The 13,775-nt window shown below is 35.7% G+C and overlaps 1 protein-coding gene and 1 long non-coding RNA gene across 2 annotated transcripts; both read left to right on the top strand.

Annotated features, from left to right (window-relative positions):
- The first annotated feature begins 257 nt into the window (after window positions 1–257).
- Window positions 258–2,290, top strand: LOC136071119 (uncharacterized). Its single transcript, XR_010632433.1, has 2 exons — window positions 258–606; window positions 1,813–2,290. It is a non-coding gene; the product is annotated as an uncharacterized LOC136071119 (long non-coding RNA).
- A 6,664-nt stretch (window positions 2,291–8,954) lies between these two features.
- On the top strand, window positions 8,955–10,151 carry LOC136071110 (uncharacterized). Its single transcript, XM_065782002.1, has 2 exons — window positions 8,955–9,095; window positions 9,372–10,151. The coding sequence occupies exons 1-2, from the start codon at window positions 8,955–8,957 to the stop codon at window positions 10,149–10,151; spliced, it is 921 nt and encodes a 306-aa protein (XP_065638074.1).
- The last annotated feature ends 3,624 nt before the right edge of the window (window positions 10,152–13,775 follow it).

Below are 13,775 nucleotides of genomic sequence, written 5' to 3'. Positions count from 1 at the left end.
ATAGGAGATTCGATGGATGACCATGTCATCCGTGATAATAATAATAATTTATATATATATATTACTAAAAGCTGAAGCGTAGCATTTAATGTTGCTACGCTCACATTGAGCCACGTTAACAGCTATGTCATTTCCATTTTATTTTTTGAATTTTTGATTCAATTTTAAAATAATTTTACCAATTTTAAAATGCTAATAAAACTAAAATTATTTTCAGCCCTATTTCTACTTTAAAGTCCACTTCTTATACATTTAAATCCACTATATAGCCTAAGCCCACACACAAAGCCTTTTCAACTAACTCCCTTTGTCAAACTTGATTGCTTTTCACGGTTACAACTTATTCTATTCCCTTTTGTTACACGAATTAAAATTCCAGCTACCATGTTTTGTTTCATCGTTTCAGGTTTAGTTCCTTCCCCTTCCCCACCTTTTGATTCTCACGGTTTCAGCTTCTGTTCTATCGTTTCACTCACGGAGTCACGATTTCATCTTCCTGCTTTACGGTTTCAGCTTCTGTTTTGGCTTTTAACGGCAGCCTCTCTGTCTTCCTTCCTCTCCTCACATCTATATAAATACTGATGCAAGCTGGGTGGTTCAATTGAGGTGAGGTATCCCTACATCTTTGTGCTCTATTCTTTTGCTTGATGGTTTTTTTTTGTTTTTTTTTTCCCCTTTCTACATTTGTTTCTGCCTATTTCTTGCTGTGGTGTGGATGGTTGTTATGTTACATTTACTTTCTAAATCATTTTTGTTAGGGTGTTGAATTTGTTACTATTGGGTTATTTAATTGGAGCACTGCTTCTTGTGGGTATGTTCATTCGGAGTTCTTTTGGGGATATTCTAGGTTGTGAAAACCTAGAAATAGTGTGACAATCATGTAGCTATATTGAATCTATATATTAAATTTGTCACCTTTTAGTTAATGAGACAAAAGCTCATCAAATGGTTGTCCTATGTATGTGTCAAATGGGGGAGTTTTTGTGCAGTGGCTCTGCTGATAAGAGTATTGATATATGGAAAAGAGATTGGGAGCTTGTAGTGTTGACACCGTGGGTCCAATGAAAGAATTGGGAAGAGAGTTCAAGGAATCTTGAAGTTTTTGTACAGCTAAGTTCATCTCTCCAATTAATAAATCTATCTTGAATGATTTGGTGAGAGTTTTCATTGTAATGACCAATTCTTTCAGGACCTTTGAAGAATTGGTGCTCAATACCATGCATTCATCACTGAGATGTTTCTTTAGATAGTCTGGTGCTTGTGGCCAAGCAAAAATATTGGAATTAATGTTACAAGAAATTTAAGTAAACAATGTATGATGCATAAAACCAAAGTGTTTTACCTGAATTTTTGAGTTTATGCAACTGTTGAGAGCCTCAATGCAATAAGCACACTTACGCATTGATGTGCCAATCTTGAGGTACTGTTTCCATGGATGTCGAAAGTTGAATCTGCCATGTGCAGGTTCCCATCTTGCAAGATTGGCCAGTACAATTGAATTATAAAATTTAACAAACTAAGTACTCAATAGTTATCTTATTGCTAGCAAATTGACCCACTAGGATAGTTAGCAACCTACCATGACTTCTTTAGTTGCCTTAGAATTAAGCACACATTTGAAGCCTTGCATTCTCTTACTAGGATCTTCCTCATTGCCAAGCTTAGTTTTATCATCTTTGAAGTATTTGCCGACACATCTTGAATTTCAAGTTGACAAAGTGTTTTATGTATAATTTGGTTATGCTTGAATAAGGAGAATTAATTATATATTGAGTGTTCAATCAATGATCTTTGTTCATGCATACCGTCCAGGGAGTCAACAAGTTTTTCCAGGTTACGAACAATCAAATCGTGAAGCCCACTGCCAGCCCAAATGGGACAAAAGACCATGGTTATAAAAATGCATAAAGAGGTCCCAATGGCAATTGTTGACAATCTATGGTACGCCATCTCAAACAATTTGTCCACTCGGTAGCCAGAAACCGCAACTAAGCTGCCATAAATATTTGGAGTCAAAATGTTTGCATCACCTTTGTGATTGTGGGATTAGAGTTTTCATTTTGTTGTTTGTCTCCACTTCTATCAAGTGTTTTGTGTTAGTGTAGATTGGTACCCACGGTAATTGGATTAAAATTTTTACTTTGTTGTCTATCATCCCTATGTAGCCATATATCTCCATCAAAGTCCTTCAAATGGTGCCTTGAGTAGTAAAATGTCTGTCTAAGTCATTTTTAGCCTTGAGATGTATCCCAAATTATTTATCGAGTTGTTTGGAAAATTCTTTGGATCTTTTGCGGTATTTTTTCCTAATGGGCACATTCTAAACTATTGTAGGTGCGATATTTTCCTCAAATTGAGAAGTTTTAATTAACTGCAACCTTTTTTTATTTTTAAAATCTATGCCTCTTATGTAATGTCACTACTATTTAAGGACAGTGAGCTAAGGAAAAAGAAATCAACATTGAGATCAATCTCTAGGACATTTTGCAGCAAGCATGCCAATGCCTTAGAACATAGTTAATTAATTATTTCCTGAATGTCGCCTTATATACCTCATTAAGTTCAATAATTTAGTTGATTCTTAAAAAAAGTTCAGTAATTTAGTCTTCTTGTGAGGTCCACTCTGTGAAATAATTGCTACCAAAGGCCAAGCTTCAAAACATGGTTATATACATAATACATTTCGAATTACAAAAAACAAAACTGGTATTGCTTTGGGTTTTTTGTCTATTGATCTCATTCAAAAGGAAGGTGTTAACTACAATTATAGCAGTTGGGAATATCAATTGTGGAGCAATAAGTTATTTAATGAATTTTTGACCCAAATTCACATACTTGATTAAAATTTCAGACTATTTAATTACACCATATACAAAGGGGGATCAAAATAGGTAGTGGAAGGTTTTAACATAAAGTGAAAGAGTAAAAACAAAGGTAGATAAAAAGCAAAAACGGAGGGAGATTAAAAAAAATGAGGTTGGTCTAAAAAACTATTTTAGTTTAAGTTTTTGGGTTAAGTCTTACCTTGTGATATTTTAATTTTTAACAGAACCGCATAAAGACAAGAATCTCCAAATAGTCTTAGAAAAATGGTCTTCATGATACTGGTATGAACTCACTTACCAAGCAGGAAGACAATATAGATAGATGACATATTTTTTTTTTTTTAGTGTTTAAGTGTGTATTTGTATGTGAATGTTTGTGTTCATTTATCAAAAGAAAAGAAAAAAGAAAAAAGAAAAAAGAAAAAAAGAGAGAAGGTCTTGGTGTTCAATGATATGGACATCTGTCATCGTTTTGATTACTATTTTACCCACCAGTTGCTCACAAGTTACCTATTAATTTACATGTTTTTAAGTTGGATTGTTTCTTCAAGTATTTTTGACTTTTAATTATAAATAAAATGAAAAGGCTATGCTAATTTTTTTTTTTTTAATATTTTTATTTGGTTGTGTAGGTTGTTCATATTTTCTACCAGATGATTACGAAATATCTATTAAATTGCAAGTTCAACAGCTATAAAATGAAAAGGCTATGCTAAAATATTTTTTATATTTGTTTTGGTTGTGTAGGTTGTTCATAATTTCTACCAGCTGATTACAGGTTACTATTAAATTGCAAGTTTAACAGCTGGATTGTTTTGTAAAGTATGTCCAACTCTCAATTAATGAAAAGACTATTATAAAATTGAGATTATATTATCTTTTGGTGTGCTAAAATAATTTTTATATTATCTTTTGGTTTCTACCAAATTATAACAGATTATCTATTAAATTGCAAATTCACAAAAGCTAGAATATTTCTTCAAGTCTCTCTAAAATGAAATGCTTTGCTAAAATAGTCCTCATATTATTGGTAGGGTGTTCATATTATCCACTAGTTATTTGAAATGATCTTTTACTATAATGACGGTTAGTAAATGATGGTTTGTAGGTACTATGGAGTCACATTAGTAGCTAGGGAGTCTATCTTTTAATATGAAATTTTATTGAATTACATTCCCATGATACAAAAGAATATAGAACCCAGACAAGTTGAAAAAATGGGGGAATTTTATAAATAAAAAATTTTCCAAATTCTTTAGAACCACATGATATTCAAATTTTGAGATAACCATCAGATGAGATTGTAAAATAATTCAATAAAAATTCCAAATTCTTTAGAACCACATGATATTCAGATTTTGAGATAACCGCTAGATGAGATTGTAATATGTTTAGAGATTAGATATTTTTTATTGAAAAACATGACTGGTGCAAAAATATCACATAATTTTTATTTATGTTTTGCAGCCACAATGCTTGATATTTTATTTATATTTTCATTTTTAATGCAACTGCATAAAGGCAGGAATTTCCAAATAGTCTTAGAAAAATGCTCTTCGTGCTACATGTGTGAACTTACATACCTACCAGGAAGACACTATAAATAGATGACAACAAAATGAATGCACCCCAAAAAAAGAAGACTAAAATATTTTATATTTTATCTTTTGGTTGTGTAGGTTGTTCATATTTTCTACCAGTTGATTATGGATTTTCTATTAAATTGCAAGTTCAAAAGCTAGATTGTTTCGTCAAGTATGTCCAACTCTCAATTATAAATATAATGAAAAGGCTATGGTAAAATATTTTTTTATTATCTTTCGGTATGCTAAAATCATTTTTATATTATTTTTTGGTTGTGTAGGCTGTTCATATTGTCTACCAAATTATTGCGGATTATCTATCAAATTGCAAGTTCAAAAGCTGGAAGTTTTCTTTAGGTATGTCTAAATGTTAGTTGTAAATAAAATGAAATGTTTTTTCTAAAATTGTCCTCATATTATTTTTAGTAGTGTAGGTTGTTCATATTATCCACTAGTTATTTGAAATTATTTTTCACTATAATAATAGTTAGTAACTGATGGTTTGTAGGTACTATGGATTCTTCTTATTATGCACGATTGAGAAGAAGGATGATTCTTGCATCAAGGAGAAATCACAATTATCCAACCAATATTCATGCTCTTGCAACTCAACGTATTTCTACTGACTTACAGTTGAATAGGGGTACTGTGTTGGATAGGCAAATGACTATGAATTATTGGGCAACTAATAGAAGTCATTTAGTAGATGCTAACTTCAACAATGTTGATGCTTTGAGAGGACAGTTTTCTGTAGAAAGAGGATTTGCTTCATTTACGATTGTGTCACCTTCACATTGTATTGTTGGTAGGTTTTTCATAAAGTTACATTTTTTATTATTATATATTATTAAAGCCTTCAATTTAATATATATGTGTGTGTGTGTGTGTATTATAGATTTACTTATATTTGATTTCTCTTTAGGCCATTCAAGAGATATGGAGGATGATCCATTTGTGAGGAGCACTACATAGAGACAACATGATTATAATAGTGAGACTGCGAACAAAAATTCTAATATCTATATACGCACTACTTTAAATGAAAATGGTGTTGTCACCACAAATGAATCTGAAGACCGAATTCTCCTGGTAGTAGTCACTTTAGTAATAATGTATCAAACATAGATCACCATACTGACATGTTGCATTTATATTCTTTAAAATATTGTTAGCATGCCAAATTATTATTATTTTATAATTTATAACAATGCATATATAGAAATTTAATTCTTAGATTTTGCTAATAATTGTTTATTTAATAATATGTTTTGGGTGGATGAAATTACAACAAATTGTTTTCCTAATTGGCCCAATTAATCATTGTTAAGTTTTATTAATTTTCTTAGTTACATTTTTCAGTGTTTTGGATTGTAGGTAGAAAAAAATAAGGTTTGAGAAAGTTTGTTTAAAACTAAAAGAATAATTTTCAAATTTTATATTCTTTTTAATGATTCACAAAATGTTATAAATAACTTTTATTAAAAAATGAAAAATTTCATTAACTTGCCTTTTGAATTTTTGAGAAAAATTGTGGGTTCTAGTTAGCTCAACTGATAAAGTCTTTGATGATTGTATAAGAGATTTGGGGTTTAATCCCCGCCTACACCAAAAACTAATTGATATTTTGGTCTGATGATAAAGAGCATTTATTAGGAGCGGACGCCATAGGTTGAAACTCTCGCCAAATTTTTTTTTTTTTTGGGAAAAATTGTATTGTTTTCATTTTGGTACGACAAAATTTATATTTATGATTTATGATTGTTCTTATAATAAATAAAATATGATTACGAAATACATTACTCTTTATTAAATTAGTTTAAATTGTAAAATAATAATAATAATAAAACCACCATAAAATAATTATCACGTGCAATACATGGGTCCGCGACTAGTAATAATAATGATGATGACAACGACGATGACAATAATAATAATAATAATAATAATGACAATAATATAAAGAGCAAAACATTGTAAGTTATGTGATGCTATTATTTCAATTAGTGTTTTAACGTTATCGTCATTTAAATGAGAAACCAACTAGCTAGCACTCGTTTTGAGAGTGTTTATAATCTTTTATACACAATGGAAAAAAGTAAGAGATTCTAAAAACTGAAAATATTCTAGATTTTTTTTTTCAATAAAAAATCATATGACCAAAAAAAGTAATGAAGTCAAATATGAAGCTTGAGAAAAGTATTAAAAAAAAAAACCTTATAAAAAAAAAAAGTATAAAAATACTAAAAATAATTGGTAAGAGGTGAGTGAGTATAAATGCTTTACTTTGATTCTATATATGTATAATTATTATATGAACAAGTTTTTTGTGTTTCCGGATTCTTAAAACTGAGTTAGGATGGTAATTACGCAATTTTGCTCATTTACTTGGGTCCCACATGTATGTATTGTCAATATCAAAGTTAGAGTTCCGCATGCACTCCAACGGCCCAATCACTATGTACACACCAGACTCATGTTTTTCCTTCACTTTTCCTTAGTTTCACTTTCCTTAACTCAGTTCTTTTAGTTTGGAGCTTCATCGCTTCCAAAAAATTGAATAAATGTCTTTCCTTCTTGCATCCTTAGAAGTGAAGAACAACTCCGATAACTGAAGAACTGATATGGGTCTTACAAACTCTGAAGTTTCGGTCTCTCCGTCCATAAAACTTAAATAATATATAAATTCTTAAATCTACCGCTTTTGAAATTGAAATCCTCAAGCCTTGACTTTGTGAAGATAGAACATGTGACTATGTTATAAGACAAACATGACTTGAAAAACAGATGAAATAAAGTAAGAAGTGAAAGTGTAAAACATGTTTAGACAAATAAAAAGAGGAAAAAACAAAACAAATCAACAACAAAAGGAAAAATGCACACGATAAACCCTTTTGAAAAACAAGTGTGAGGATAAGAGTCCAAATTTGTATATTGAGTCTTGGGCTTTATTTGAGGATGTGGACATGTCCAAGGAGGAGTAAATGATTGAGAGAAGCCTAAAGTTGAGAATCACGTAAGGAAAGGATGGAAGAATATAGTCCGAGGAGTATATCATTTTTGGATACGATGAATATTAGTTAAGCAGGTACTTGGGCGGTTTAGGTGACCTTCCAGGAAGTTCTAACGATAAGGATGAACTTCAGGCACGTACAAAGGTAATAAGAATACAGAAATATCTAAAAGAAAAGCTGCTACCACTGCATTAAATGCATTGCAGCAACTTTTCTGGCCGCATTTATGTGGAGAAGACCGCTGAACAGTGCAGTCTCAACCATCACCATTCACAGAGAGTTAAAGAAGATGTCTGATGAGACATATACTCAAGTGAAGACTTAGATGATTAACAAGTGTACGATCAAGATGGTCTGAAAGGAAACTATATAATGTAAAAGACTTCCCATAAGAGGGGGGATTAGAAAATATAGTGAAACAGGAGAGAAAAAGAATTACTGTAGCATTGAGGACTATATTAGCTTTCAGGAACAGTAGTTCAAATCATAGTTCATCTCCTCAAACACTAATTTCATCGAGTTTTACATGTGTTTTTGTGCTTGTTCATCTTTTAAATCCTTACTAGCCGTTATCCAATTCACAAATAGCCAAGTTCTTTCACCCACTCTCTACAAATTTATTGTATTGGGCTTATTGAGCTCACATCCCATATATTTTGGACTTAGGCTACAAATCGTGACCCTATAATTGGTGCCATCTGTGGGAAGAGTTTGAGCGATAGTGAAAGCAACGGTTGACGATGGTAGAACCAGGTCCACAACTAGCAGAATCTAGGACATCCCAACACGGTGATCCTTTTCTCAACCTGAAATAGAGAGGTGATCATGAAGGTAGTGTGCATACCACACACACTGACCGAAACCAACCTCGAGGTGGAAGTCATATTTTCCATGTAAAGAATAACAAGAACATGCAACTAGAGATTGATCAATTAAAAAGGGAGCTACGCCATGCAAAGAGGAAGCGGACTTCTTTGAATTCTGACAATTATTCCGATGACGAACAGGATGTTAATTACAGGTGGAGGTCTCGAACCCCACATAGTGAATTCATTTCCTATGAGGATGAGCATTATCATAAATGATGGTTTCGAAGCCCGTCACACGGAGGCATAGGAAATGATGCTATGAGCAAGGCCCTAAACCAAATCTCCAAGTTGCCTTTCACACGTAAGATTAAAGAGGCAAGACTTCCTTGTCATTTTCATCAGCCAACGTTCACTATCTATAATGGTCGAATAGACCTTATGGAGCATGTGAGCCATTTCAACCAAAGAATGGCTGTCAATTCTAAGGATGAAGCTTTGATGTGTAAGGTTTTTTCCTACAGTCTAGGACCAGTTCCAATGAGATGGTTTGACAGCCTGAGAGCAGATTCTATAAATTCCTTCAAAGAGCTCACTTAGGCATTTGGTTCTCGTTTTGTCACATGTCGTAGAGTTGCTTAGCCTTTGGCTTCCCTGCTATCCTTGAACATGCAAGAGGGTGAGACCCTGAAAGCGTATTCAGATAGGTATTAGGAGATGTTTAACAAGATGGATGGCAATTTCGATGAAGTGGCCATCAGTACTTTTAAGCTCGGCCTCCCTATCGACTATGGTTTGAGGAAATCTCTGACTGGCAAACCTATCACCAGTGTGCATCAACTGATGGATAGGATTGATAAGTATAAAAAGGTTGAAGAGGATCAACAGTAGGGGAAAAGGAAGGATAAGGTTATCCCTCAAGAGAGGAGGGATTTCAGGTCGAATCGTTACAATAACAATAGACCACGGAGAGATTTTGTTGGACAATCAGAGTTGGCGAGTCTTTAAGCAGTCAACACCGTGTTCCGAGAGCTAGTGCATCAAGTTTTAGAGAAGATTAAAAATGAGCAGTTCTTCAAACGACCGAATAAGATGATGGGAAACCCTGAAAGATGCAATCATAACCTCTATTGCTAGTACCATCAGGATCATGGGCATACCACAGAAGATTGTAGGAGTTTGTGGGATCACTTAGACCAGCTTGTTTGCGAGGGCAAATTAAAACAACTCCTACATCAATCTAGTGGTCAGGGGAGCCAGGCAAGATTAGAATCCCCCTTGGGAACTATCAATGTCATCTTCGCTGCACCGGGAAGAACAGGATCTTGCCCATCTAGGGTAATATCCATAGCCCGTCTATCCACAGGAGACGTTAATCAGGATCCGAAGAGGGCTAAAATGGAAATTCTACCAGTCTTAGGCTTCTCGGATAAGGATAAGATTAGAAGCATCCAACCCCATGACGATGCTTTGGTAATCACCTTTAGAATTGGAGGGTATGATGTAAAGAGGGTGATGGTGGACCAAGGCAGTGGAGCTGAGATAATGTACCCCGACCTCTATAAGGGACTGAATTTAAAACCTGAGAACTTAACGCCCTATAGTTCCCCCTTGGTGAGTTTCGATGAAAAAGTCGTTGTCTCGAGGGGCCAAATACGACTACTTGTGCAAACTAGTCCGGAAATAGTAGAGGTAGATTTCATTGTTGTAGATGCGTATTCACCTTATATAGCAATCGTGGCTAGACCTTGGCTTCATACGTTAGGGGCTATCTCTTCTACTCTGCATCAGAAGGTTAAGTATCTATCTGAAGGCCAGGTTAAGGAAATTTTGGGAGATCAATCTGAAGCTAGACAATACTTAGTGGCTGCCATTCAATATAAGCCCGAGGCTGAGTCCTCGGCCCATATTGGAAAGGATTTATAGCAGTTAAAACCTCCGGCATTGCCCATCGATGATTGAACCGAGGAGGCGAGGTGTGAAGATTTGGTAAAAGTTGCTATTAGGGACGATCTGGAGAAGTTTTTTCAGGTTGGATCTCAGTTGCCTCCTCAGGAGAAGGAAGAGCTGATAGAATTTCTTAGAAGAAACATTGATGTATTTGCCTGGAATGCTTATGAAGCCTCGGGGGTGGATCCAAAATTCATATGTCACCACTTGAAAGTCAATCCATTGGTCACCCCTAGGAAATAGCCTCCTCGGTGCCCATCCAAGGAACACGTTGATGCAGTATGAGAGAAAGTAACGAAGCTCAAGCAAGCTGAGCTATTAAAGAAGTGTTTTATCCTGAATGGATAGCGAATACTGTGGTGGTGAAGAAGAAGAATGAGAAATAGCGAGTGTGTGTAGATTTCACGGACTTGAATAAAGCTTGCCCTAAAGATCCATTCCCTATGCCTAAAATAGACCAGCTAGTGGATGCCACTGTTGGCCATCATCGGATGAGTTTCCTGAATGCCTTTCAAGGATATCACCAAATACCTTTAGCCTTGAATGATTAGGAGAAGACTGCTTTTGTCACAACTATTGGAAACTATTACTACAAAGTAATGCCATTTGGTTTGAAAAACGCGGGATCCACTTACCAAAGAATGATGACGAGGATGTTTGAGCCACAGTTGGGTAAGAGTATTGAAATCTATATAGATGACACAGTGGTGAAAAGCAAGGCAGTTTATGAGCATGTGGGAGACCTTGGAAACATTTTTGAAATTCTTAGAAAATATAAGTTGCGCCTAAACGCTTCCAAGTGCTCGTTTGTCGTGGGATCAGGCAAATTCTTAGGTTATATGGTAACTCACTGAGGGATTGAGGTCAATCTCGACTAGATAAAGGCTATTAACAGTTTGCAACCTCATCAAAATCCCAAAAAAAATGCAGAAATTGACCGGAATGGCCACTGCTTTGAACTGATTTATCTCTCGATCAGCAGATAGATGCAGACCTTTTTTCTTGTTGATTAACAAGTGGAAGGGGTTTGAGTGGACTAAAGAATGTGCCTTAGCTTTTTAACAACTTAAAGACTATCTGGCTCGGCCACCAATCATGTCTAGTCCTGAGCCAAATGAGGTCCTATTTGCCTACATTGCTGTGGCCTCTTATGCTATAAGTTTGGTATTGATACGAGTTGATCGTGGTGTACAACTACCAGTTTATTATGTGAGTAAGTCGCTGCATGAAGCCGAGGTTCGTTATTTACCACTAGAGAAAGCCATCCTAGCAGTAGTGCATGATACATGTAAGTTACCCCACTATTTCCAAGCATATATATCCTCACCCAGCTTCCGCTTAAAGCCATACTCTGAAGTGCTGATTACACAGGGAGGATAGCTAAATAGGGTACATTCTAGGGGTTTTCGATATCAAGTACATGCCTCGTACTTCTATCAAGGGTCAAGTCCTTGCGGATCTAGTGGCCGAGTTCGTTGAACCCTTATTAGAAGAATTGGCACCAACGCAAAACATGGATGAAAAATCGGTTGGCATGATCTCCCAACAAGGTTCCTTATTCTGGGAGGTGTACGTTGACGGTGCTGTGAATTATAAAGGTTTCGGAGTAGGACTAGTGCTGGTATCCTCTGAGAAAATCACCATTGAAAAATCATTGAGGTTGGACTTCTCGGCTACAAGTAATGAGGTCGAATATAAAGCTCTATTGATGGGAATGACCATGGTTTAAAAGATGGACGGAAAGGCAGTGGAAGTGTTTTCGAACTCAAGGTTAGTTGTTGGCCAAGTAAAAGGAGAATTTGAAGTGAAAGATGAAAGAATGCAGGGATATTTAAGCCAAGTTAGATGCCTGCAATCGAAGTTCGAATCTTTCAACTTGCTACACATCCCCAGGAGTGAAAACACACATGCTGACTCCCTAGCCACACTTGTGACCTCCTCGGCACAGAATCTGCCTCGGGTTATCCTTGTAAAGGATTTGTACAAACCCACAGAGATGAAAAAAGAGACAGTCCGAGTTCACCAAATTAGAGTAGGGCCCAGCTAGATGGACCCTATAGTCCTATTCCTGAAGGAAGATATCTTGCCTGAAGAAAAGTCAAAGACTGACAAGGTACGAAGAAAGGCCACTCGGTTCTGGCTGTTCGAGAATCAGGAGTTATACAAACATTCCTTTTTAGGGCCATATTTGTTGTGTATACATCCTGAGACAGCTGAATCACTCCTCGAGGAGTTACGTGAAGGAATTTGTGGAAGCCATACTGGAGGTAGATCCTTAGCACATAGAGCCATTACCTAAGGCTATTAGTGGCCAAATATGCAAAAGGAGGCCCACGAATATGTGAAAAAGTGCGATCAGTGTCAATGGTTTGCACCAAACATACACCAACCAAGGGGAATCCTTAATCCATTATCCAGCTTATGTTCATTCGCTCAATGGGGCTTGGATATTGTGGGTCCATTCCCTAAAGCAGTAGAAAACAAGAAGTATCTGCTAGTTGGCACCTATTATTTTACCAAATGGGTTGAAACTGAACCTCTAGCTAATATCAGAGACGTTGATGTAAAGAGATTTGTTCAGAAAAATATTGTTACTCGGTTTGGGATTCCTTATACTCTCATCTCGGACAATGGCCTTCAGTTTAACAGCAAAGCGTTCAGAAGTTATTGTTGTGAATTGAGGATCACGAATAGATACTTTACCCCTGCTTATCCCCAGGGGAATAGGCAAGCGGAATCTGTTAAGAAGGTTATAGTAAATGGATTAAAGAAAATGCTAGATGACACGAAGGGCAAATAGGTGGAAGAACTGCCACATGTCCTCTAGATGTATAGAACAACACCTCGTAGGTCTACTGGGGAGACTCCCTTCTCAATGACTTATGGGGCTGAGACTGTTATCCCTCTGGAGACTGGTTTCCTAACGTTAAGAACTAGTTCATTCAGTCCGAGTAACAATAATGAGCAGCTAGAGAAGAATTTGGACCTGATTGAAGAGAGTAGGGAAAATGCAATGGTCCAATTGGCATATTACCAACAAAAGCTTAAACAAGGTTATGATGCCAAAGCAAAGCTAAGGCCTTTAACACCTGGTGATCTAGTGTTAAGGAAAGTTATGGGCACTATGAGGAACCTAACTTGGGGAAAGTTAGGACCCAATTGGGAAGGACTATACCGTATTACCTCAGGGACTGGCATTGGGGCATGTTTTTTAAAAGACTTAGATGGTCATGTAATACCACGTCCATGGAATGTAAACAATCTTAAACTCAATCATGCCTAAAGTCCTTGGAGCAGATGATATGAGTTAGCTAATACTCTATTACAACTTCTATAAGCGTTTAAATGGATCCTGGCTCATGTTAAGCCTCTCGGACCATATGCTTGGTTTAAAATTAACGCCCAATGGCATTCTTTGTAAGTGTTATACAGTTAATCAAGTCCTTAGATTAACACTCCAAAGTAAGGTAGAGTACTTAATTATTTGCTTAAGTATCAGAGAATATGAAAGACACCTATACGTTCCATTGCTTAATAAGTTCATTACTAATTCTTATACAACCCAATTTTTGCCAGTATTTAGTTAAGTTATCTGCATTA

Source organism: Quercus suber, unplaced genomic scaffold (genome assembly GCF_002906115.3).
Source record: "Quercus suber isolate HL8 unplaced genomic scaffold, Cork oak 2.0 scaffold_286, whole genome shotgun sequence".
Taxonomy (NCBI): Eukaryota; Viridiplantae; Streptophyta; class Magnoliopsida; order Fagales; family Fagaceae; genus Quercus; species Quercus suber.
Note: the sequence above shows the minus strand (reverse complement) of the source record. Positions and strands in the feature narration are given on the sequence as shown.

Bases quoted from the DNA above. Each gene is read 5' to 3' on its own strand.
- LOC136071110 (XM_065782002.1), top strand. From the start codon at position 8,955: ATGGATGGCAATTTCGATGAAGTGGCCATCAGTACTTTTAAGCTCGGC. The intron at 9,096-9,371 runs GTTGAAGAGGAT...TAGTACCATCAG, and splicing joins GGATTGATAAGTATAAAAAG to GATCATGGGCATACCACAGA.